Raw genomic sequence first — 27,694 nt, 5'->3', positions numbered from 1 at the left:
AGGTAGCATAATCAGCACTGGGCAGCAAGGAAGTTGTTCGCCTCCCTGGAGCCTGGGTGTGGTGTGGGCACTGAGAGCATCACACATGGAAGGCTGAGCACACTTGCATTTTCTGCTGGTGTTTCTCTGGCTCTGTGGGACCTCATAACCTGGCAGTACTGGGAGCCTAGGAGGGTACAGAGCAGGCCCTCTGCCTCCCTGGCCTCAACCCTCGCTTTACCAGGCTACTCTCCTCCTGGCCTGTTTCACTGACTCAGCCCCTGCTCATCAATTTCTCTAAAACACATGCTGAGTGGGCTGGTAATGCGTTACCACAAAAAGTAGAACATTCACATGTACGGGATCCTCCTCTTCACTTAGCCTGGATGCTACAAACTTCTAAATGTTCATGATAAGTGGTTCTTCTAGGGAATGATCACTCCCGTTTCAGCTCTTCTCCACGATCAGAACAATTACACACAAGAGAATCTGCTCAGAGCAGCCCCAGGTTCTGAAAGTCAAATACACGTTGCTCCCTTATGGGCAACACCACCTAGCGTCTTTGAATGAAGGCCCCGGGCAAGAGGCAGGCACAGGAGCAACCCATGAATTCCTGTCACTTACTAACTCCTTAACATGTGACCGCTGTGGTGCTGTCTACTATTGACATGTACGTCCAAGGAAAGCTGGTTCCTGCAGGCAGCAGTCTTGGAGATGCAGGTGGATCGAAATGGGAAGAGCTAGGCCAAAGGCCACATGCGTAGGTCACTGTCTCAGAGAAAGCCCCCAGGGACTGGTGCCTGGGAGAGTGGGGTGTGTTAGGGAGAGGGGGACAGAGGGAGTGGGGAAAGCCAGGCATTACTGTGCTGGCCTAGCTCGGCATGCCCCTTTCCTCAGCCTGTTCTGGCTGCTTGGTCTTCATGCCCTCTGTGAACTCTTCCTATAGCTATTTTTGGATCTTCCCCCCAGATTTCTCCACAGCAGAACTTGCCTTGTTTTTCAGATGTGGGGTCTATCAGTACCTCCTCAGCCAGACCATCAGGGCCACCCCACCAAACTAGCCTGCCCCCCAAGGTCCAATGAGTCTCTACCATATTGCCTTCTGCAAAGTACTTATAGCATCTTGAGATAGTAATCATTATTATAATTATTATTTGATTTTTTTTATTAGAACAGAGGCTCAGTGAGTATGGGGGCCTTTCCATTGTGCTCATCACTCTATCCCCAGCACCCAGAACTGGGCCTGAGTGTTTGCTAGGATGAAGAAGGATCAAGAAGAGGAGCAGCAGAAGAAGGTGCTGGAGCTTTGGCTAATTCTAGGAAATCTTGGGTAAGCTGTAGGATGAAAGCATTCAAATAATAAGTCCAAAATAATGAAAAATCATAACTTTCAGAAACCTCTAAATAACTCCTTTGCACTTGTAATCAGGCTTGCTTTTTGGTGGCTGCCTGTGGCTTTGTGTTATACCATTGCTCTGGTGATCTGAATTTCACTCCTCCTGCCCCCAGCCCAGGGCTGGTTTCTTCAGAGCTCCTTGGTTTCCTTTCCTTGGTGACTTTAAGAATGTCCAAAGAAAAGGACATCCATGGTTGGACAGGACACAAGGGCAACCATTCTGTCCCTTTCTCCTCCCAGCATATTCTGCTGAACGGCCAATGGTGGCTTTCTACAATTCACCCATGGCTGTTCCAAATTCAGTAGATGTCCACTGGTGACCAAAAGCCTGCTTAAATATCTGAGGGAGGGCAATGAGTCTCTTTGGGAGGGTGGGCATGAGGCAGCAGCCCCCTTTCCTACCTCTCGTTTATCATCCACCATATTCCATATGATTTGAAAGTGGCGGAGATCATTGTAACTTAGGAGCTGGTCCTCCTCCGTGGAATAAAACAAGGAGAAATTCTCCACAATGATGGCTAAGAAAAGAAAAAAGAAAAATGGAGAATTTAGATAATTATGCTAATCTGTCATTTTTTAGAAAAAATAAAATATCTATTATAAACAATGGATTTTATCACCTATATTATAAGCCAAATTTTTAAAGTGCTTTTAGTGTGTTTTCCAAGTTGGCATATCTTACATTTGGACTAAGCTATTTATCCAGCTCCTGCCTTTCCAAAACATGAGGGTCATGGGCATAAACAGACATTCTGTGTGTAGAGATATCCATGCCAGCTGGCTTTCACTCCTAGTTGACAGTTCCAAGGCAGTTTTTAAAGGTCAGATTGGGTTCTGGGTGGCCCCACACCTGGGTGAACACTGTGTATCTTTCAAAAACACAACTGTGATCTTTTGAGGCCATAAAGGTAGCCCTCCCTGAGATTTGTTCAACTCAATCCGTGTGAAGAGCTCTTTCGAAATTAATGATCATAATTAATAGGACAACTCTTGAAATTGCAATCAACTGTCATTTACATGCCTTTCAAAGGTCTTTTCAGCTTCTGGATTGAGAGGCAACAATTTATAATTAATGCCGTGAAACACCCACCCCAAGCAATCTGGGGTAATTACTTGCAAATTGTACATAATTATCTAAGTACCTGAGCTTAAGGATATTAAAACATATTTAGCAAACGTCACTTACCTACAAGCAGATTTAGCATGATGTAGGCAATGATGACATAAAATGAACAGAAATACATAAGCGCCCCGGCATAATTTCCACAGTCTGTTGCCCAGTATGTGAATTCATCTGGTGTGCAAAAGGGAGGCTGGACCTACAGGGTCATGAGGGAGGGGCAGCAGGGGTAAGAGTGAACAATACAAATTTCTGTGTGCCCACTGTAGTTAGTGAACTATTCCTCTGCATAGAAAACAGAATTTCAGTGTAGTCTCTCAGAAGCCACATACATCGAGGACACCATCCATGGCAAAAATCAAAGAGAATATTTCATTTATTCTATACTCCCAACCCTGTGGAATCCCAGGTTCATTGCCATTTTAGAAGCATAATGAAAATGAACCGGTTTCTTGCAAGAGACATTCTTTCAGCCACCTCTCCTAGTCTTAAGTGACTAGTCAGACTATGGTGAGTAGTCGCTCTAATGGGAACTACAGAAAGTCAATAAGGCATTTACAAATCTTCTCCAACCTAACTAATGGGTTAAGATTTATGAAGATTTGTTATATGCAGCACAGTCACATTCGAATTGTGTAAGAAGAAACCAGTAATCCCCCTTCCTGGGACAACTTTATGGGACATTACAGAAGAGCATATAAGGCTCAGGTTATCAAAAGCCTCCCCATCTTCAGGGGCCCCAATAAAATGCCAACACTTTTCAGAGACCTGGTTTCTTTCAGCCAGAGAGACTAGCTCTTTCTTCTACATTCCCATAGCACTCTGCTTGTTCTTTATTTAGAATTTATTTAATTCTGCCTTATATTATATCTGATTTGGTAAATTCGTGCATAGGGTTCTTTAGCTCCTACTATGTGCTAGATTTCTACCCAGTGTTAGAGACAGACAAGTCTAAGCAAGACATACTCTGTGGCTTCTTCGTGTTGCTGACAGTCTAGAGCTCTACAGGAGCCATGGCCTGCAGGTGGCTATTAAAATGTAAATGTCTGTTAATGAACACCAAACACTGTTAGATAAAATTTAGAATTCAGTTGCTCAGTGTACTAGTCACATTTCAAATGCTCAGTAACCACATATGGCTATTGAATTGGACAGAGCAGATTGTCAGCATTGCAGACATTGTTTTTGGACAGCATTGTTCTTGAGGTTGTGAAAATGGAAATAGAGATGAAATAATCAAGCCAGTAACTCACTACAGTTGGGCTATACACTACAAAGGAGAAATACGGAGTGCTGTAGCAACATATCACTGCAGTCTTAGTGTGAGGCGGGACTCCTGATGGAGCCTATGTTGTAAGGGAGATGGGGTGGGGGCACAGTGAGGAGACGAGGGGAACCTAAGGGAGGGTGTAGCTCAGAGCCTGGCTCTAACCTCCTTGAGAATGCCCTGGAATCACGGGAGACCTAGCATCTGGCATATGGCCCAGGATAAACCAGGTGCTCAGTGAATATCTATTGAATAAGTTCAGGTAAAGAAGCAGGGGACACCTGGTTGTACTTGACTGCCAAAATGTTAAAGGTGGGAGGGAAAGACCAATGCCCACATAATGTATATCCGCCAAATGGAACTGCAGTAGCTCAAGCTGGGTTCACTGGATATTCTTCCTGCATATGGCCATACTCCGTAATGCAAAAGAATGCAGTTTTATGAACTAAACAGCCAGGATATGTATTTTGTACACAAAGTCTTGATGCTAACAAGGATGACGCTGCTAATATTGCATTGCAAGGAGTTTCATTCAGTTCTAAGTTGAGGCACTGTTAGTGATGAAAAGAAAAGTTTACCATACAGTCATGCATAATCTTATTCCAGTCTTCGCCTGTGACAATTCGGAACAGTACGGTGATGGCTTTGCCAGCTGAAGAAAAGTTGGCATGCCTAATTAAGGAAGAAAAACCAGAATGTGGGTAATATAGTTTGTCAAGAAGTAGTAAGGTGTCACCACTAAAACAGGTAGCTTTTGGAGAAAATTTGGCTGCTAGGTTACCATGTCTAAAGGCTATACCTTCTTAATTTGTTATTCATACTTGCCCTCAAGCATAGCTGTCTGAATAACCCAAGCCTAGCATGATGCCACCAATTTATGGCCATGCATCTTGAATGACTGAGGGTTTTAGCTTTGACAAGTAAGAGTGATTCCTTCTTTCACATGGAGTTTGCTATAAAAAATAGAGCTGCCATGAATCAATTAAGTCATCTCTGGAACAAGACACATTTGTATTTAATTTGTTGTGTAATTACTTTCTCAAAAATTTTTGTAATTTTTTATTTTTTATCTTTTTAAAAATATTTTATTTATTTATTCATGAGAGACACACACAGAGAGAGAGGCAGAGACACAAGCAGAGAGAGAAGCAGGTTCCATGCAGGGAGCCTGATGTGGGACTTGATCCTGGGACTCTAGGATCATTCCCTGGGCCAAAGGCCAGAATTCAACCACTGAGCCACCCAGGCGATCCTGTTATTACTTTTTTAAAAAAGACTTTTGCTTCCAAATTTTATCTTAAAATTTAAGATAATCTTTGAAAAATGTTTTTCATATATAGTAACCATTTTGGGAGTTATAACTTCCCATGTTTTATTTAAAAAAAAAAAAAAAGGAGAACCTAAAGTCATCTTAAAGTGTAATTAAATAAAGAATATATTGTTTTTTGGCAGTAGATGGATAGAAATTCACCAGGATATTTAGAAGTGGTTATTCCTGCATGATGGTAGATTTGGAATTATGGATTCATGTTTCATTATGGGAATATTATGGAAATAGTTTTCTAAAGTCAATATGTAGTCTGTTTTTAGTTAGAAAAATATCATTTAAAACTTGGACATTTTATTTCATTTCAGTTTCCAACTGATCACTTCCCCTTTCCATCTTTAATAGGTAAAAGCCATTCGGATTTTTATTCATGATTTCATGACTAAAAAAGTTTGCTTGACAATGAATAAAAAGATAAATGTACACCCACCTGTTAATGTTCTCTCCATATTTCACAGTACCAAATAAAACAACTCCAGCAAAAGCATAACACAAGAGCAAAAGGAACATCCCTACTATGATGAAGAAGCTTTTATACATGCTGACAACCACTGTCAGGAGGAGCATCTTTAGCGTTACCTATATGGAGATGAAAGTGGAGAGGAGAAAATAAATATTTGTTTTGTTAACCAGGGAAGTGAATGACAAGTATGCAGATTGGTACAAGATAGTTTGCACCCTCATTTGACAACTGCTTTAAAGGGGATTAAATCTATTATTCAAAAAAGACATTAGAGAGAAATTTAACTTGTATTTCAAACTATTCAGCCCTTTTAGCCAAAATAAAAGCCTAAAATTCTGTTTTCTCTTGCTGCCTTAGTCTCTATAAGGAGAGCTGTACACTTTTGGCCTGTACCACCAAGTAGACTCAGGATTCTTCCACAGACAGATGTTTACCAAAACAAGCCTAAACCATGACAAAATACTAAATAGTATCAAACGTTGAATGTACTGAATATGCGCATTTATGAAATGTATATGAAATAATATCAGTCATGAAAAAGGGAGCAACTTTAAGAAACGAAAAAAATATGCAGAGTGTATGCATGAACAAAAAAAGAATATAAAGAAATCTGGGATCACAGAATCATGAAGCTTCATTAAAGATTATTTTTCTTTGGAGCAAAGGAACTTTACTACAAATAACAACAATGAAAATAAAGAAGTGTTAAGAAAGACCATTGTTTTTGCTTTTATGCCCGATGTTATCTTATTTGATGATTGAGTTCAGTTAGCAAGTATGAAGAATAAATAAAACAACATAAATGTCAGGAAACATATTACAAGATAACTAAGCTACCGGATTCCTTTTAATATTTAATATTTGCTCATTTGGACTTTGGATGACCAGCAATTTGTTAACTTCCACCCTGAAAACCCAGAAGGACAGCTGGTCAATTGGGCATCGCTCCTTTCTTCTGTACAGGTGTAAGCTTTGATAGTATCCTTCACGACGTACTCACATGCTTTCCACAGATAGAGAAAAACCGGAAGACAATCACGCAGGCACCCATCATGTAGGTATATGCGTTCTGAAATTTAAACAGAAGAGAGCCGCTCATAATGTGCACAGAAGATCTTGTTACAGTTCCACTTTTCATTTTAAGTCTTCTGTGAAGTCTACTGAGTAATTAGTTTAATAAAATGTGAAAATTCTTATAAGAAATTTATCTTTAAAAGGTGCTGAAAAGGTCACTGCCAAAACTCATGAATAAATATTAGCTATAAAATCAAATCTTAAATGAAACTTCACTCCCTGTTTTGCTCAGCTGAATTCTGTATTTTAAAACTTATTTTACATAAAAATAGTGACCGGCTCCTTTGAGGAGCAAGAAAAACTCAGGGTAACAATGCAACACGAGGAAGTCAAGTGAGACCGGAAATGCAGGAATCCTGGCCAAGAAGGAGGTCTGGTGTTGGAAGAGATGGAGGGAGGCCAGTTTCCCCCTCTCTGAAGAAGGACTGCAGAGACTCTGGAGACCAGCTGGCCACATTCCTGTAAGCTGACTTCAGAAATGTCTATCCCACCCAGAAACACATCCAGCTCATTCTTCAAGGGTGTGATCAGCAGCAAGAGATGACTGGGTGAGTTTTATGACTAAGAAAGCTTCATCTCAGAAACAGAGATCCTAGCAGCTAGAACTGCAATAACAACTGTGGCATTAAACTCGTGCCAAAGCATGATTTTTCACGAGGAGCCTTGCCTCGCCAAATGACAATAGTCACATATGGGCCCCCAGGAAGGGGTCTGGTGATATCCTTGAGGTACAGGGAAATGAATGTGTCTGCACAGAAATAACTTGGGATAGGAGCAAGGACTGCATCTGCCTTCACAATAGACCCCTGCAAAATAGAGTGGAGGTCGAGCGTCCTTCCAGGACTGGGGGTTCTTGGAGGGGAACATCAGCAGTCAGGCAGTAGAGGCAAGTTGATTTTTTCAGTGTGAAAAGTCCTCTCTGTGACATCCGGAATTAGGAAGCCTGCTCTACTCTTCTGCTTGGACTAAGTAGCTTTTGACTCCATTTGTCTAGAGAAAGATAAGAAACATGGACCTTGCAATTTCTTTCTGCATTAGTTCCAATCTGTTATAGATGACTTCTCACTTTGCATTCTGGAAATGACGACCCCCAGTAGTTTCTAGGAGCATGATCCCCATCCTTTGCCTGGTGCTGAGAGGTCCCATCCAGATTTTGTTCCATGTCCCCCTCTGTCCTTCTACTCCAGAACTGTTTCCTTCCTGCAGCGTTCCATCACAGGGACAGCTGCCGACATGTCCCTCCTCCTACAGACTAAACCAAGCCATCACTTCCACAGGGACCCTTTCCAGGACCTCTCTGATGAGCCACCTTCCACTATTTCATGTCATTGTAGGAATGTGTGTCTCTCTGCCTCATTCTGGCTGTAACCCTCATTGTTGTGGGAGCACTCCATGAATGCCTGCCTGCAGCAGTCTCAAATTCTCCTCAACCTCTTGGATCAAGATTAAATATTCTGGCTTACACTTTAAAATAAGACAAAACACCAACTTTCCAGGCTGTGATGTCCATGAGAGTGGTGAATGCCTTTGTTTGGTTCATTGTATTCTTCTCAATTCCCAGCATGATGACTTACACATCTTTAGTGCTCAAAACCATTTGTTGTGGAAGAAAATGGATGAGGGTGACTGAGAGCCCACCTAGGCTTGGCACAGCCCCTGATGCTGAAGGTGACAGTTATTTTAGGAAGGACATTCAACGCCTACCTGCCTGAGCATGGCAATTTCATACTGAAGCCCTCTGTGATGTGTAAATGGGTTCTCTGTGTGATGGATCTTTTCCGGCATGACTCTAACATTGGAGAGGATCGAAGGATGGATAGAAGAGTGCAGGGAGATCTGATAATATTACTTTTGTCTGTGATCAAAGAAGATTAACCAAAAAAGGGAAGGTACTTATAATAACATACCATGGGTTTGTGTACTCTTTACAGTTAGAAGAACTTCATATGATCTCTATGATGCCCATATGGAATGGACAGATTATGAAGTTATATCCCCCAGTTCAGAGCAGGGAACAAAGGATCACCAAAGATAAATAACTCAATCAAGACTGGAAAATGGTGGAGCCCAGAGTAGGGGCCTCTAGAATTGTGTTGTCCAGTATGGCAGCCACCAGCCACCTGTGATTACTGAACACTTGGAATGTGGTGAGTCTAAATTAAGATGTGCTGTAAATGTAAAATACACAAAGATTTAGTACCAATAAAAATATAAATTCCTTAATAATTTTTATATTGGTGACATGCTAAAATGATAATATTGTGGCTATGGTAGGATAAAATACATTACTAAGTTAATATCATCTGTTCCTTTTTTAGTTTTTTTTTTTTTTGTATTTTTTTTATTGGAGTTCAATTTGCCAACATATAGCATAACACCCAGTGCTCATCCTGTCAAGCGCCCCCTTCAGTGCCCGTCACCCAGTCACCCCATCCCCCTGCCCACCGCCCTTTCCACTACCCCTTGTTGCCTTGTTGGTTTCCCAGAGTTAGGTGTCTGTCATGTTCTTTCACCCTCACTGATATTTCCCACTCATTTTCTCTCCTTTCCCCTTTACTCCCTTACACTATTTATATTCCCCAAATGAATGAGACCATATAATGTTTGTCCTTCTCCAATTTCCTTTTTTAGTTTTTTAATTCAGCTCCTAGAAAATTTGAAATTACACCCGTGGCCACATTTTGTTCTAACTGGACAACAGAGTTCATTTTAAGCAAACTGGTGAAAACTCAGACACTGGGAATGACAGGCTTTAGAGAAATGACAGCTGGACATCTAGTAGGAAATAAGGCAGCAAAAGTGCCTGAGAATCCCACTGTGAAATACTACTGACTATAACGGAGTGACATGAATGCTACACTTCAGTTCAGAAAATTGGGTTTGAGTCTTCAGCTACCTGCTTGTATGTGAAGTTAGGCAGGTTTTAGCCTCTGTTTCCATTGTTCTTTCTCTTATTTTTATCCTTTGGAAAAATGAGAATTAAACTAGAGATCTTTAAGGTTCTGATTCACACACTCTAGGACACCAAGGGGCCAGATCTTGTCTGTGTGAAGACTGTGGGGGTACAGAAGCACAACTGAGGGCCTGTCATGGTCAAGGCTGGATGTAGGGAGGTTAATCTGACACCTGAGGGTAGGCTGCATGCACTGAAATGAGACTGGAAACAGGGTTACCTGAACCCAAGTTCTCAATTAAAATACACTCTAATTACATGCATACCAGGAGGGCAAAGTGAAGTACCACCCAGACCACACCAAGTGACGTCACCAGCAGGTCGTATCGGTTTCTTCTGCTTTGCCAGAAGCCGGCGGGCGACATGGCTATGATCTTCATTGTAACCTGGGGGAAGATATTGAAGGCAGTAAATAGAGGCTTAGTGTTTAGCATATATTTAAATGTGCAAACTCGAGGCATATTTTTTAAAGGATGTAGAACCCAAATGGAAGATTTTATTACCAAGGGATAGATACATAGATAGATACAGATGTAGAGATCTAGATCTAGATTGATCTATTTAAATTCTAAAGCTGGGGAGGTTACAAATCTATATTCTCCATGCTCTTTTCTCCTTGTTTTATGACAAGTTCTGTTGGCAGGATGTTTTTCTTCCTCAAGGAAAAGACCATAGATTTTGGGAAACATCAACCAGTACAGGGTGAAATAAAAATCTGCTTGTATCTCAAAGAAGATTACGCTGGAAAATGATATTATACAGACCGTATATTAAAATAATCTTGTCTGGGCTAACTCCCTCGGCCACTACATTGCAATTTGAGTTCCTGAATTACAGTGGTTTGTGTAGTTCAGTCAAAATATTTGAACTCACAAAACCAGACAGGCCAACATTCAGATACAATAATCAACAGCAGTTAGCAATTTCCGCAGTTAGAAAAAGCTGAAATAGCAAGTGAAATCTTTGTTCAAGTAAAGCACAACGGCCTACAAAGGGAACTGTCCTATGAGCATGCCAACCCTCGCCCCTAAAAAAGGTTTCAAAAACAACAGAACACAGAGCTGAAGGTGGGTGCCATCAACGGAGGACCCTGCTCTACTGTACGATGCCCACCACAGCCCCCAGAGCCAGCTGGCTCGTTACCATACCTCTAGAACAAAGATGAAGGTGAAAACAACTGACATGGTTGCCAAAGGGACAGTCACTGGGTCCTCCACGTCCCACTGGAAGAGAAACAGCACACTGGTCTTTGTCCGCACCCATCAGACACATCAGGACCTTCCCCTCTTTCTCTCATTAGAACATGACTATGAATTTTAATTTTTTACACTAAGGGACGTAGACTGTAAATGGATACGGCCCCTTGCGATGTTCTTGGAGGCCCCAATGAACAAACAAGTCCTTCCCACAGTTTTGGTGTGAAAGAATGTACCTTGACGGACAGCAGCACCGACTGGGCCAAAACAAGCAATGCGATTGTCCTCTTAAAGAACGGATGCTGGGTGATGTCATACATCTTAGCTCTAAAACCATCATTATCTGCAAAAAAGAGGTGGAGGCAAGGGCATTTTGGACATAGGTCACATTTACTTTCTTGTCTTTCATTTCCTTTAATGCTCATTTTAAAACTCATTACTTTTTTTTCCTCCTATAGTTCCATCTATTGTGTGGTGTTTTGCAGGAATGGCTGGTTCTGAATATTTAAAACAACGGGGCATGACGCCGTCCGTATTGGAAGGAGAACCGTATCATTCAATTTCTGTCATTTTAATACATTCCGCTCATAGGTTTAAAAGGCCAGCACAAATATATTTTATTTAAAAATTCATTTTTTCATTAGGGCTTATCCTGAGAGCACTGAAGCACAGCCTTTGGGTGGTTGATTTTAATAGCCTATGGAGAGATCTGTAGTTTGGAGCCTGTTTCTATATTAACTTATGCACAACCGCCTAGTGGTCTCCCGATTATTATTTTAATTGAAATCTTAGACTCCTGGGGAATCACGAACACTGGTGCCCAACATGAATAAAATCAGAGCATCTTTGATACCCGGGCGAGGTGGGAGATGAAGAGGCTGGGCTATCTTCAATCGGCTCTTCAGATCTTCCCATCTTCTCTGATCTACAGTCAGCAGAGCTGTCCCCTTCATAAACAAAGGAAAGCAGAAAAAGGCCTTATGTCGTCTACTCCACACCAAGGACATTGCAAATGGGGTGGTAATACCAACAGGGCTAATTTGGGGATGTAAAATAAAGATATTCTTCGAATACCATCATGGTTCGACAGACATGGTCAGACTTCTCAAATTTGGTTTTGAGAGGAGGCCCAAAAAGGGTGGCCTTCAACTGGCATCTTTGAACATGTATAATATTCGGGTTTGGAAAAAATCTAAAGAAGCTTCTCTACACAATCAAATTTTCAAAAGGGGATACCCACTCTAATAGTGGTTAGTTTGCTTTTATTTCATAGTGGGAAACACTGCAACAAAATTATAGGTTGTCAACCTGCTGCTTCTGGTTAAGGGGATTGTGTCTTTTTTAAAAAAATATTCTGATATATAATCATAAAACTATTTTCAAGTGGTATGAAATCACAGAATTTGAATCTTTAAGAATTAATGCTGTGACAAATGGCTAAATGAGATCAGATATTCTTTATTATATATATTTACAGTACTTCATTAAAATGCATATAAATATATTACATGACATTTAATTACACTGTATTATAAAGGCAGACCAGGAAAAAAAAAAACACACTCACTCTTCCCTCCCATTCTTCCTTTCTTTCCACAGAGCTAATTACTGTTCTTGAAGAAGCGTGTCTTTCTCACTATGTTTTCAGACTTTTGCTGTTGGTGTATGTATCAATACATAAGAACATGTTTGTTTTGAATTAAAAGAATGTATATAAATGGTATCCAATCTGTGCTTATTTATGCAGTTTGTTTTTATCTTCTTTGAGTACTATGTTTTGCATATAACTAAAAAGTAAGCCTAATTGGTTTAACTGCTCATAGAATATCCCACTGCACAAATGTATCAGAAGTTATTTGTTTTAGGTTTATGTACTATAAAAATGCTGCAATAAGCAAACATGTACTGTCTCATCTTGAAAGCCAATCTCTAGGAGAGGAATTGCTGGAGTTAGGAATTTATACATCTTTATGTTGGCCAGATATTGTGAAGTTGCTGTCCAAAGAGGAATAACTAAGAAAATTCACTGCTAGCAATCTTCAAGTGTTTCCATGTCCTAATATTCTTGCCAATACTTGACATTATCAGACATTTTAATTTGGCCATGATGGGTGGGAAATATATCTAATTTAGTTTTAATATCAATGAGGTGAAACATTTTTTATGTGTGTGAATGAGGAGGCAACTCCTGTATCTTCCTATGTGAATTGCCTGTTCATATTCTTTGCTCATTTTTGTATTTGGATATTTACCTTTAGATGTTTTGTAGAAATTTTTGAAATATTCTGGGTATTAATCTGTCAGTTATGTGAGTTGTAAATATTTTCTTTTAGCTTGCTTTTTAAAAAAATTTGCTTATCATTACTCTTGTCTTTCAGAAGCTTTTCATTTTAATGTAATCTAACCTGTAAATTTCTTTATGGATTCTACTTTGTGGCTAAAGTCAAGAAATCCACAACTACTCCAAGATGAAACATAAATCCTACATGGTTGAACAGTGGTTTTATCATAGCTAGGTCTTTCATTCTTCTGGAATTCATTTCTGAGTATGCTGTAAGGTAGAGATCTCTGTTTAGTTTCTCATATCCAGACACTCAATGACCCCAGTGCTACTTATTTATGGTCTCATCTCTTCCACTAATTTGTTGCACTACTTCTTTTTTATATATACCTGGTCCCTCATGAGGTTTTTGGTTCTGTTCTGTAAGTCTGACTTTCTGTCCCTGTATCATTACCCACCCTTTTGACTCACTATAGCTTGTTTATTTTCCTTCTCCACATTTTTGGTCATGCTCAACCTTGAAAAAGGTTTATTAATTTAATTTTTTAAAGCATCTGTTTTTGTCATTCTTAAATCTTTTGTAGTATCTTTGCTTTCTATATCATTAATTTTTGTCCTTAACTTTGTTATGTTCTTCCACTTTACTTTGTTGTTCTTATTATAATTTATTGATTTGGATATTTGACTTATTACTAAATGATTAATCTTTATACACTTAAAGTTGTAAATTTCTCTTTACTGAGTTATCTTTATCTTGTGACCTTTCATATATGATTTTTATAAATGATTTATCTAAATGTCTTGTGATTTTCTACTCTGATTTCTTCTGTAACTCAAATTATTTAGAATGTCATCTTAACATCTTCAACTTATGAGGGATTTTTGTTATTTTTTATTATTAAGAGAACATGTTCTGTGCAGTATCGATTTTTTCTGCATTATCGATTTTATCAATTTTTTGTAACTACTATTTTATGACCTTGAGGGTACATTTTATACTTGAAAATTGTTGGGGTCAGGGTTCTTTTTATGTCAAGTAGGTCAAATGTTTTTACTGCATCAAATTTCATATTTTCTTTTTTTTTCTACGTGTTTCTTGGAGAAATATGTTAATATATTTCACTATGATTTTGGACTTGCTAGCTTTTAAGAATAATTTGGTTAATTTTTGCTTCATATATCTTATGGTTCTGGAGTTTGCTACTTTGCTACTTTGGTTAGTTTCTTTTGCAATTATTTAATTACTCTGTTTATTCCTAATAATGGTATTTGTCTTGAATTAATTTTTCTGATATTAATATTGTGAAATCATTTTTCTTACTAACTGCAAAAATCTACTTTGGGTTCTCTGGGTGCTATATACATTCATATTATGACTTTATTATACAAAACCAATTATTTTAGAATGCTGAACTCTGAAATGATCTAAAAGAATACTAAGCATAGTGGTATCATGTGATCATTAATATTTGAAAACCTCTGAAAGTTTATTATTGTGAAACTAAGTTTATTAATCAAACTGTTACCTCATAATTGAGATTTAAAAATATATATATTAGTAGTACATACTTTGAACTTTTTAGACAGGGTTCCATCTTCTAGGGAAAACATAATTTTGCATAATTCTGAATTGTGAAAAAGTTGCCTATTGCCTATATATTTGGAAATCTACTTACATACCTTTGGGTATGACCATTAGAATGTGAGCTCCATGAGGACAGAAATCTGTATGTGTTTAGTGTTTCATTTGTGTATTTAACTCCTTGTGTTCCCAGGGTCAAGAGCAGTGTCTGGCACCAGTAAGTGCTCAAAGAAATCTGCTGAATGACTGAATGATAAAAGAAATAAATGCTGTTATACAGCAGCTCATGTGCTACCATCTGAAAAACTTATGGAAAAAAACCCCAAAACCTCTTCTAAATGGATCTCAAATTTGGATCTCTAAACAATCAAGCTTTTAATGTTTGATAACATGATTTCTTCTACTTTTCCTCTTTCTCTAAGCATCCACTTGAGCTTATGTCCACGTTCCCCTTACTCAGGCCAAGATGGTTCTTTCTTCCCTCAGACCATAAATACAAGCAGTACTGTGAGTAGACCTTCTGCCACGCTGTTTACTTCACCCATTCCTCTAAGAGCTGTGATTGATTATATATTTACCTCTAGTTGTTGAACATTTTATGTTGTTCATTTAAGTCACTGATTTGATCCTCCTGAAATTGGGTGTTTGCTCAGAGGGCCAAGCATGGTGTTGTATTTTTAATTATTTATTTTTTAAGATTTTATTTATTCATTTGAGACAGAGAGATAGAGTGAGAAAGAGAGAGCGTGAGCGCAGGGGGAGAGGGGGAGGGAAAGGGAGAAGCAGACTCCCTGCTGAGCCAGGAGCCCTATGTGGAGCTCCATTTCAGGACACTGAGATCCTGATCTGAGCCAAAAGCAGATGCTCAACCAACCAAGCCACCCAGGCACCCCCTAGCATGGTGTTCTGAGTGAGCAGAGCCCAAGCTCTCTGTTAACTGACTGATTAGCTTCTGCCCTTGCTCAGGAACTTCCAGTGTCTGCTCCATGGTGAGGCTCAAAGGCATCTATAGAGACCCATCTTCCTCCTTCTGCTTGGTATTAAATTGAACACACTATAGAGCTTAGAGACACTCATTTATGAATGTATTCTATAGTAAAATAGGGGGCTGGGCAATATGATCTCACTATCCTTCTTTTTTACTCTCAAATACTATTTCTGTGGGTTGGAGTAGTGTTGGGGCCCAAAGGGGGGATTTTTAAATCACACCCTTTGAAAGCCCAGATGAAGTGACATCCTCATTGGGTACAGATCAAAGGTGGCAACTGATTGAGTAGCTGGAACCACACATGGGGAGCCTAGTGGGGTGGGGGACAGGAATGATACAGTCACATGCACAGCCACCCTAGCCAGCAGGCTCTGACGTGCATGTGTGTGATTTGGTCCCAGCCCTGAACACAGAAGCAGCACATCTAGCTTTAATTCAATGCAGAACAACGGTGGACATTTTTATACTCTTGAACTGAAAGACTCTCAGACTGCAGAGGAGGCACCACTTCTGAATTCTGGCCCTGGTTTGTTATACTTTAAAAGCCCCAGACAGGGGGCTGTGCCTGGGTGGCTCAGTCTGTTCAGCATCTGCCTCAGGTCATGACCTTAGGCTCCTGGGATCGAGTCCAGCATTGGGCTCCATGCTCAGTGGGAAGCCTGCCTCTTCCTCTGCCTCTCCCCACTGCTTCTGCTCTCTTGCTCATGTGCGCTCTCTCTCTCTCTCTCAAATAAACAAACAAATACATAAATAAAACCTCTTTTAAAAAAAAGCCCCGGACAAGTTATGTCACATCTGTAAGCTGTTTTTTCTTTCACTGTGCATTTCAGAATCATGAGATGTGAAAGTAGCATATATGAAACTTAGTGCACCCAAGTGCTCAAAAGCTGTATGCATCTCCATTATTAGGATTCCAGAACACTGACCCTTACATAACAGAAGGCATATCAGCCATGTCCAGAAGAATGACATAGAATATTCTCCCCCAAACTCACTTTTTGACAGGAAACTAGGCTTGGTTGGAACATAGTTCGTACTATGTGAGTTCTTGTACTGATCATTAGAGCTGTCATGATCTTAGCATGCTGCCTGAGTTCATAAAATATGTAAAGTTTTTACATGAAGTTAGAAAACCTTCTTTTTATTCAGTGAATTAGGATAGAAAATTTTCTACTGCACCTCCAACCTCATCAAAATTCTGAGTTCAAAAAAAAAAAAATTCTGAGTTCACCTCTGGAGTTACAAAGAAGCATCCAATTTACATTGTGTGCAAGTAATGTTACCTACAATCAGCACATCCCTTAGTTCAGCCATTGTATTTTCATAACTTGCTGCACCTCCTCTCTGTTTGAACAATAGGAGATGTGCTTTTCAGTTGTCAGAGAATTAATGACACCATTACCAAGAGGGGAAATTTAGCAAGAGAACTGTGCTCTTAAATAATGTGCTGGGAAGGCAGTGATAAGATCGCTTATAAAATAGTTATAGAGATTATTTACACCAGTCACATTATGGTTTAATGTGACTTCATGCCGTGGGAGAGAAAGAGAGCTCAAAGCAAGTGGCTGGAACAGAATAAACTCTGTGGTATTCAAACCAAGAAAGCTTACCTTGTTTTCATTGAAATTAGCAATAACTACTCCAACAAAAAGGGTCAGTCCAATCATGCAACCCAGGAATACAAAAACATGAATATAGATCCCATGCATCTGTATAAATGAAAAATATGGTTATTCATCAAAGCAAAGGAAAGCAGCTGTTGAAGCATTCAGAGGATTCCATGTGCTTGCTTACCGGCCCCACACGATGAATGATAACATCCCTCACTTCCACCCAGCCTTTCAGGGACAGCACTTCAAATAATGCCAGCATAGCATTTCCCACATTGTCAAAATTAAAATTCCTAGGATTTGCCCTGCAAGTCAGAAAGAGGAATGCTCTGTGAAATTCGGAGCAGAAACACCCTAGGGCAAATATCTGTAGATCTGTAACTCTTTCCCCTCTTGGGTGGGAGGTATGTTTACCACTTGGATGGTGGGCTAGATGGCATTTGTTTGCTCAATCATAAAAATGCATGAATATGTTATAATTTTTTAAAATGTAATTAATTATTAGGTAATAATGGGGTATTCTTAGCAGAAGACAATAAAAGGCAACACAACTTCTAGCTCTGGATGTCTTGGCTTGTCCTGACTATACTGAGGGTTGGAAACCACTTCCTAGTTATAAACTGCATGGGAACTTCTCACAAAAGGGTGCTGGAGTTTGGGTGTGAATTTTTCTTTTTTTGAGATTTATTTAGTTATTTTAGGGAAGGGGGAGGAGCAGAGGGAGAGAGAGACTCTCCAGCAGACTCCCCGCTGAGCATGGAGCCTGACATGGGGCTTGAACACACAACCCTGAGATCACAACCTGAACTGAAACCAAGAATCCAAGGCTCAACTGACTGAGCCTCCCAGGCGCCCCTGGGTGTGACTTTTGTAATAGTTTTATAATCGAAAACTCTTCTAAAGGTGTAAATTACAATTCCTGATGTTAATATAGAAAGCGTAAAGAGTAGAATCTGGCCGCTTTCCTTAATTCTGTGACATCATGGGATTATCACATTATAAAGTAGTGATGCATTTAGAGGTCACTGAGTGGCAAGAAATGTTTGCTTATAGCCTAGATGTTTCCAGAACATTCTCTCAAGTGGGATTTTTTTCTTTCATTACCTCTGGGTGTTCTCAATAGAGACTTCTTGTAGAACCCAACATTGCAATATGCTGTCTACACCCACAGTTGATTCATGGTTTCTAAAACACTTTGGCTTCACTGTTAATTTTTTTGGAGGGGGATGTCTCATTTCTTGTTTTTCTGACGTATTTTTACCTTTTTCTTCCCACAAACAAAAGTGATCTTCTCTACCATATTATATTCCCTTAGTCATTATGGGTCTTAGCTAAAATTTTTGTTGTAAGTAGAAAGATTTCTGAGTTTTTCTCTTTTTCCTCTCACTAGACTATTGAAAATAATTAAAAGATCTAGACAACTATGCACTGGAAAGTCATGACTATCACTGTATTTCTGGAATTTGATGGAGAACTGGCCCTGGGACTACTATAAAGAGTAGGCCTACAGAAGCATAGCCACATTATATTTTGATCATTTTTTCCTGCTAGCTCATTTATCAAAATTTAACCTTCACAAAAGGCGACACTCTGGGGAAATCTGGGTTAGTGTTTTTCTACCACCTTATATATATATTTTTAAAATCATAGAAATAATCATTCAATGCACCTTTATAAGTTTTCTTTTTTAAATACTAAATAAATGAGGACCTAATAAGAAACCATATAACTAAACCAACTTCCTCCTAAAGGTTTCAGGCTGATTGGTAGAAACGTTTTCCATAGAGTGCAAAAGCCCCACTCAGAAATTCCTATTTTGGGATTCTGATTTATATTTTTTAAGTATGAAAGTACGAGAATATTCTTTTGGATATTTCCCACATCCTTTCCTTTGGGGGTTTCCATTAAATTTAATATATTTTACAGCAGACAGAAGCTGCAAGAATTCTGCAGATGCCACAGTTTTCTCAAATAAGGGTTTTTTTTTAAGCCAAGCGAGCAAGCTCTCAGATCTGATGTTGAACTTTCTTACCCATCCCTTTCTTTATGTAAAAGTGCTTTTTTAGCTGAATTTGCAGCAACCCGAAGTACTTTCATATTCCACATCCTTTAGAAGTTAGAATATGTTAAAAATACACTTTTAGGTTAAACCAAGAAAAATAAAATTGAGGATTACGAGACTTAAATAGTTGGAGGAGCACATCACATTAAAAAAATAGGCATCAGTTTTAATCATCTACAATGTTTGTTTATGCCTTGTTAATGTTACTAAAATTGTAAAGTTTTAAGCTTAGGCATAACCATAGATGACTTCAGTAAATCCCAACACAGTCCATTGTTGTCAGCTTTCTTGTTGCCCTTCCTTGATCTGGAAGTCTGTTTAAATATAATCTTTTCTGGTTAATTTAAAAAATATTATAATCTTGTCCATCCAATTCAGAATACTAAGACATGGGTTCTAACCTCACAATTTCATTAATCTTCTATCTTCCAGTAAAAGTGGTCCAAAGTCCCAAGGTCATGATAAGGAGGGTTGCTCCTCCTCTGGGAAGAGCTGGAGCTCCAGAAAGGGAGGAGCTCAGGCTGTGCCCTTGGATGGAGGCACTCCCCACATGGTCCTCCAAGACCCTGGGTCATGTTTCTGTTAGACTTAAAAAAGTAAGGAAGAGGCGCCTGGGTAGTGCCCTGTTGGTTAAGCATCTGTCTCTTAATTTTGGCTCAGGTCATGATCTCAGGGTCCTGAGATCAAGCCCCCCACATTGGGCTCCTCGCTCAGCAGGGAGTCGCTTGTCTCTCTCTCCCTCTTTCTTCCCCCTGCTCTTGTGCTCTCTCTCTCTCTTAAATGAAGGGGTAAATCTAAAAAACAAAACCAAAACCAAGAAACAGAAAAAAGATAGATTTATGTTCTTTTCCTTAAAGAGCATACTCAAATTGAGCTATAGACTACAAAGATCTCATCTCCTTCTGCCAGAATTTATTATAGTATAACTTAAAATTACCTAGGGGTAAACTCCAGGAAAGCTTCTGGTGAGGTTAGGGGCTTATTTATGTAGCATCAAAGCCTTTATCATATTATATTACATTATCTGTAATATTAATGTCTGTTCTCCAATATACTTCAAGCTCCTAGGGTTTGGGGGTCATAGCTTGTCCCCAGTGACAGCATAATGTCTGAAGATCAGTAAGCACTCAATAAATATATTTGTTGAAACTGAGTGCCTTTTTAATTTTTTTTTAATTTTTTATTTATCTACGATAGTCACACAGAGATAGAGAGAGAGGCAGAGACACAGGCAGAGGGAGAAGCAGGCTCCATGCAGGGAGCCCGACGTGGGACTAGATCTCGGGACTCCAGGATCGCGCCCTGGGCCAAAGGCAGGCGCCAAACCGCTGCGCCACCCAGGGATCCCCCGAGTGCCTTTTTTAAAAAAAAAATATTTCAAAAAAAAATATTTCTCGGGATCCCTGGGTGGCGCAGCGGTTTGGCGCCTGCCTTTGGCCCAGGGCGCGATCCTGGAGTCCCGGTATCGAGTCCCACGTCGGGCTCCCTGCATGGAGCCTGCTTCTCCCTCTGCCTGTGTCTCTGCCTCTCTCTCTCTCTGTGTGTGTGACTATCATAAAAAAAAAAAAATTAAAAAAATATTTCTCTCATCGTTCTATGTCCTAGGCCTCTGCTTAAACAAAACACACAATATTTACAATATATGTATTTTATACTTTTTACCAAGGTAATTTTTATCTCATCAAGTCTGAGTGATTCAGAAGAAAATGAATGTATTTATCCGAACAGAAATATAGAAGCCTGTCTCCTGAATTAGGTGGTGCATATTTATGTCTTTCCTAATTATAATTATCAAAGTATTCTCCAATGCCAGTTCCCTAGCTATAAGTTATTTTCTTAATCATAAATTTGCCAATATAAAATTGTAACATTTTGGCTGCTGTTGATGAGCTTACTAAAGAAGGAAAATGTGAAAATTATCATGGTTATAGTCGACATTCATTTGACAGAAGATTTTTATTTTCCCAAAACTAACCCAAGTCACAATATTCTGAACAAATGGACAAGCCCTATTGTAATGGTGTTCAAGTGACGCCCCTCTATCAGCTTATGCTTTTAAAGTGCCGTCAAACTTGAAACCCTTAATAATAACTTACATGAAACACTGCATTTCAGTTCATTTCAATTTTTAAAATCACAGGTAGCTGGTTTTATGGAACAGGCTGAATGCCAGGGATATGGTTGGAAACAGGTTTACTTTTCTCCCAACACTGCCTTCCAGTGGGTCCTAGCTCCTTTCCTGACATCTTGGAGATCCCAAAGCCTCTTGGTCACTTTCAGTTCTATTAGATGAGTTTCATTCTAAAAAGCCCACTCTGTTCTACATCAGACCTTTGTTCTCATAACCTGTACAAGAACCCCATCCTTAGCCACTCAGCCCGATCCGAGACGAGGAGGGAAGAGTGCTGGCTACTCTGTTCCCTCCTCCCCTTCAGGCCACCATCTGATTCTTACAAGGTGGGGATGTGATGCAACTGGACTTAGAAATGGAGTTCAAGTCCAGGTATCTTACATTGGTGAAAGCTGGCCACTGCTGCTCTGATCACAAAAGCTATTCTTTTCATGGAGTACATTGTCTGCCATGTTCTTAGCTTCTGTAAACTTGATAATTTAACATCTGTCCTACAAGCATACGGTGGACACACTTTGTTCTGGACAACTTGATAAAGTGCCGGAATCACCCTGCTTTGGCCTCCTACCTTCCTATCACCCTCCCACCTCCTTGGGAAGTGTTTTTAGGGCTTGCTTTTCAAACACAGACCCAGAGTCCACAGCCCCAACTACCTCTTTTTTTTTTTTTTTTAAGATTTTTAAAAGATTTATTCATGAAAGAGAGAGAGAGGCAGAGACACAGGCAGAGAGAGAAACAGGCTCCCTGCAGGGAGCCTGATGTGGGACTCAATCCCGGGACTCCAGGATCAAGCCTTGGGCAGAAGTCAGGGGCTAAACTGCTGAGCCACCCAGGGATCCCCCCCCAACTACCTCTTTTATCAGGTTTCCACACTCTAGCCCATCATCCACCTGCCCTAATCACCAGTTACCAGACCACTGGGGATAGCTCCTGTGTCCCAGAGCCCACTGAAGTTACTCAACGAGCCAATACTAAACCTGGTTGCCTGGACTCATCAATCCCAACTCAGGGAAACCACAATAAAGGCTCTTGCCCACAGTAACTGGTGATTGACTCTGGTGCTTCCCTCTGTGGCCTCCCCATTCTCTTGGGAACGATGAGTAACAAACTAGCTCTTCAATGGTAATTGTCTCAATCTGTTGGCTTTACTATACCTGAAATTTTCTATTAATACACTATATTTTGAAACATCCCTCAGCATGAGGGTGCCTCATTGTGTCATTCCTGCTAAGGATAGTCTTTGGCTGATTCCTCAGTTCTCATTCCTGGAAACAACCCCATAGCCCCTCCAGTAGGAGCACCCTCTCCCCAGCCATAGCCCTTTGCAGCAGACTTCCATCAAGATGGCTCAGAACAGGTGGCCCTAGGCAGTGATGACTTGGAGCTTCCACGAACACCCAATAACTCTGCCCTGCCAGATGGTGAAGAGCCGTTTGCCTACATGAGCATCTCTTCTTGCCTTGCCAGCCTCTGACAGTCCCTGTGGGGGACCTCACTTGGCTGGGAAGACAAGCACCCCTGATCTCCTCCCATAGTGAAGGGAGAGATGCCACAGCACTGCCTACTGAATTCATTTACTTCTATGACCCTGTCTTTGAGAGTAGTGTTTCTTTTACAAGAGCGGGGTGATGGGGGTGGATAACCTTTTAGTCAATGCTGCTGGGACTGGGATGTTGCTCTCTTCTGAATATAATCAAATTTATCTCCTAGTGACCTTAGCTTTGAGGCTTTTTTTTTTTTTTTTTCATTTTAGCTTTGAGGCTTTTTGCCAAAATTCCAAAACAGTAGGAAAAAAAATCTCATTTGATGTCTTGATATGAATAAATTATTTAAGGTGTAATAATGCATTTTCACCTCACAAAAATAAACTTTATATGCTTTAATATTTTATTTTAATGTAAATTAGATTGCTTTTCTAGTTTAGCACTAAAGATTTCTCCATGTGTTATGTACTTCCTTCTCCAGCTCAAGTCACACATCCAAATTCATCTTTTTTTCTCATAGTTCTTTGGTATTAAAAAATTAAAACCCAGTAAAAATTGTACTGAATTGTTTATAAAAGTGAATTTCACTTTAGAGAAATGCCAAAGCTAGTAACAATGAGTCCTAAGGGTACAACTGGGTGAAATGCAATTTCTTTGAAAGAGTTTTGACATTTAATAGAGCACACCAATTGTGACAAGAGCAGAGTCATTGCCATAGTTCACTTGTTATTCTAAGAGGTAAAATGAAATAAAAAGAAAACAGATGACTATTTAAAAGGATGAACGAAGTTAATAGGACACTCAGTTCATCAATGAAGCCTACTGAGAGATTTCATTCATGGTCATTAATAAAATGGATGAGAAAGAAGGTACTAGACACTTCTAGCTTTGAGGTAAATGCTTTGAAAACTCATTTTCAAGAAAAATGAATTTTAAAGGGGAAGTTAGATATTATCATTTGTGTTACTGATTATTCCTTTCCAGCGTTTCAATAATGGAAATCCTTCAATGTAAATGAGTTTTAAAATTGAAACAGCTTTATGATTTGGGCTCCTCTACAACTGTTTTGAGGATATCAGATTCTCCCTTAAATATAGAAACTCAGGACGAGTTTAGTTTTAATTTGATAGAAAATCTTTGTCTTTTAAGCCTCACTAATTTTTAATGCCATGTGAATCGAGATACATACTTCAAAGTATTAGAAAAATACTGGGGTGATAATCCATTAGTTTCATGAAGCAACACGGGACTCAGTGTACCACTTGCTTGCTCATTTACTGTATTTTTGCATCCTGTGGTAATTCAGTGCTTTGCCTTGTATTACTTAAAATAATCTTGGCACCTCTAGCAAAATTACTTTTCATGCCATATTATATTGATTTAAAACCTTATACTGACAAATATAGCGTTCTTCAGGATCTTTTTCTGATATGCTTACCAAACACGGGGCACCCAAAATCCAGGCTTTTTCTCTCCAGGTCTTAATTTTAAATTTAAGTTCTTGGACACACTTACATTAATTCTGAATATGCCGTTACAATCTTCCTAAAATAGGGAAAAAAATACAAGGAGGGGGAAGCCTGGTCAGACAGTGAACTCCTAAAAGATAAAAGATAAACACTTTTAGCCTAGGATAGCAAAGATTTTTATGTGACAACAGCGATGTGGATAGCTACCCAGCAAACAGGGACAAGAAGTGCAGAGATGAGCAGTGAAAGTTCACACTGGGAACATTTGCAAGTAGGCAGAGGATCCAAAGAACCATTCCTCCCAAGAAGACAAACAAATGGCCGATGAGCACATAAAAGATGCTCAACATCATTAGTCAGCCAAGAAATGCAAAGCAAACCCATGATGGGATACCACATTCCATCCACTAAGAAGGCAGTATACAAAAAGTTAAATAATGAGCTTTGGCAAGGATGTGCATAAATTGGAATCCCCTCTCTACCCTTACCCCCCCTGACATCCCCATTCCTCTCATGCTGCTGGTGGGATGGTGTAGTCACTTTGGAAAATAGTATGACAGGTCTTCAAATGATTAAACAAAGCATTTCCAGAGGACCCAGCAGTTCCACCCCTAAGGTTTTTACTCAAGAGAAATGAACACAGATTTCTACATGGAAACCTGTTCATGAGTGTTTATGTCATTATCATTGTAAATAGCATTAATCATAATGGTCAAAAGATGGAAACAATTCAAGTGCCCATCAATGGACAAATACCTAAATAAAATGTGGTGCAGCCATGCAATGGGATATTATTCAGCTCTGACACTTGCTACAACATGGGTGAACCTTGAAATCACTATGCTAAATGAAAGAAGCCAGCCAGTAATGACCACATGTTATACGATTCCATTCATATAAAAGTTCAATAGGGTCTACAGAAAGTAGATTCGTGGTTGTTTGGGGGTGGGGGTGCAAGGGGGATAAGGGTATAGAGGGGACAAGTTTAAAAGACAGTGTTTCTTTTTGAGGTGATAAAAATATTCTAAGACTGACTATTATACAACTCTGAATACACTAAAAACTACTGAATTGCATACTTCCAGTGGGTGAATTGTGTAGTAGGTGAATTCTATCTCCAATAACATTGTTTTAAAAATATTTTAAAACAGGAGTAAGAAGTTTTTCACTCATTTTCTGTCTTTATTCTCCTTTTTGCCTTACCTTTTTTTTTTTTTTTTTTGTATCTTTGGCTGTCCGTGATTGTTGTATTTTGAACCTAAACACCTTTCCTGGGTATAATATGTACATACTTGGATATTTCAACAGAACTTCAAATTTTAGCCTGGTTAAAATCACCTTCAACCTTTAACCTTGTTTCCTCCCACCTTTTCCATTGCTGTCCATGAACCAGTACTTTGTCAACTCCGGCATAAAGATCTCAGAGTTGTCTATGGCTTTCCCCTATCCTGCTTGGGTCTCCTCTCCATTCTTATTTTCACAGGTTTTGTTAATGCCAACATCATTTCTGTTTGGATTACCAATAAAATCCATTAAAACAAAAGCCTTCTTACACAAATAATAACCCTTTAATGTAAAAGGCATAGACAAACTTACCCAAAGACAACACAGTTGTTTTACCAAAGACAAACACAGTTAACATTTTGGTGAATATCCTTCCAGTCTTTTTTCTACACATATATGGAATGGTACAGTTTTTACTCTTCCAAAGGCCACTTTTGCGGTTAAAATATATTGCAGTTATCGTTTCATAGTAACTTTACACGTTCATCTACGACATTATTCCTATTGATTGTGTTGTGGTGGATCAAATAGAGGCCCCATGATATACTTGGCCTTATGGCCTCTCCCAGCTTGTCTTTCTGAGCCCAGCAGGAGCCCACCTTTGATTGGGTGAGGCATCCTGGCATCCCGGTTAAAAGCATGGACGATAAGGCCAGGCTGCCTAGACATGAATCATAGCTTCCCACTTATTTTGGGGTAACCTTGGATAAGTTATTTAACCTTTGTACCTCTATCTTTAGCATGGTCTGGGTATGAGTAGATAGTATAAAATCACAATGTGCTTAGGTCATTATTAATATACTGAGTTCTGTAAGATTCCTTCTGGGCTTCATCTTGAAATGTTGTTCTCATCTTCCTGGCCTCTATTCAGTATGAATGCAAAATAACTCCTCTTTCCTTACTAGAGCTTGTGGATTAATGCACCAGCTCTTTATCACATCCCTTGTTAGCTGATCAGTACACATGACCTTTATACCATGTTCCTTGTTCTGTCTTCTAAGGTTTATGGAAGTTCCCCAAACCTCAGGCAATACAGGTGCTGCCCAACCTAGTATGTCCTTTCTGCTCTGCCACTTCCTAAAATCCTCACTATTAACATAACTGATAATGTGTTTGACTGGACAAAGGTGTTATCTGTATTTTATAACCATCAGGGAACAAATAATTTTTATAATCAATAGCCCTAAAAATGTAGAAATTTTCATGCCAATGAAAAATCAATATTCAAGAGCCATATTTTCTGGAAATAGAAATATGTATTATAGTTAAGCTCTATTAGACCTTTTGGGTACATGCGTTTTAATGGACTTAAGGTGTTATTTTATTTGGATGAAAGAGAAAATGTTTTTGCTGTTTGTACATAAGCAGTGCTTGGCTCACTTCATTAATCTACATGAAACATGAGGAAGAATCCTAAGAGAAAGGGCACTGGATAGTGTAGCAGTGGTGGCTAATTGTGACCACACTTTCCCCGTTTTTCTGCAGGATACATCACTGAGCTACCTATTGCATTCTCCCATCTGGCCTTTGGAAGCCAAGCTCTTTCCGGTGAAATTGGCTGAAGTGAGGGTGCTCCTTCTAGGCTCAGCCCGTAACCCTCAAAACACAGGTGGTTCTGTGCTCTTATCTGCCAGCTAAATGGAGAAGACTTTGAAGACATCAAAGGGTAGACAAGGGAGGAAGACAAAAGGAATTTTGAGTCTCCTAGAGGTCATTTGGAGGAGAACTGTTCACCTTGTCCAAGATGCAATGTGCTCATTTCATTATGTTCAGCTACCAAAACACTGGGCTTGTCCAAGAGCTGGCCTCCTCTTACTAACATTGCCTGAAGAAAGATAAGGTAAAGGACAGTGGCAGAAGTAGTCAAGCTTACGTCTTTGTTAGCTCTCTTAGTGGGGAAGATTCGAGACTTGCCCATGGAGAGAACTGCTGAAGTGGAGAAGCAATGAACAGTGCTATGACAGTCAAACTTTGTTTCTTGTCCTTTCTGGGTGGTGGTGGTGGTGGTGGTTGCTGATAGGAGTCTTC

The 27,694-nt window shown here is 39.6% G+C and overlaps 1 protein-coding gene across 6 annotated transcripts in view; it reads right to left on the bottom strand.

The window, feature by feature from the left end:
• NALCN (sodium leak channel, non-selective) overlaps positions 1-27,694 on the bottom strand; it is a 318,959-nt gene that overhangs the window by 9,642 nt on the left and 281,623 nt on the right. For all 6 annotated transcript variants that reach the window (XM_077855055.1, XM_077855051.1, XM_077855050.1 and 3 more), the window contains 12 exons: positions 24,352-24,458; positions 17,421-17,541; positions 17,237-17,335; positions 11,629-11,722; positions 11,012-11,118; positions 10,728-10,802; positions 9,846-9,965; positions 6,553-6,621; positions 5,520-5,668; positions 4,341-4,434; positions 2,562-2,694; positions 1,778-1,893 (listed from right to left, as the gene is read on the bottom strand). In XM_077855055.1, coding sequence (XP_077711181.1) covers positions 1,778-1,893; positions 2,562-2,694; positions 4,341-4,434; positions 5,520-5,668; positions 6,553-6,621; positions 9,846-9,965; positions 10,728-10,802; positions 11,012-11,118; positions 11,629-11,722; positions 17,237-17,335; positions 17,421-17,541; positions 24,352-24,458 — 1,284 coding nt within the window. The remainder of the gene's footprint in view (positions 1-1,777; positions 1,894-2,561; positions 2,695-4,340; positions 4,435-5,519; positions 5,669-6,552; positions 6,622-9,845; positions 9,966-10,727; positions 10,803-11,011; positions 11,119-11,628; positions 11,723-17,236; positions 17,336-17,420; positions 17,542-24,351; positions 24,459-27,694) is intronic.

The sequence above is a fragment of the Canis aureus genome, chromosome 17 (genome assembly GCF_053574225.1).
Source record: "Canis aureus isolate CA01 chromosome 17, VMU_Caureus_v.1.0, whole genome shotgun sequence".
Lineage (NCBI taxonomy): Eukaryota > Metazoa > Chordata > Mammalia > Carnivora > Canidae > Canis > Canis aureus.
The sequence above is the reverse complement of the archived record's forward strand: the minus strand, read 5'-3'. Positions and strand labels throughout refer to the sequence as shown.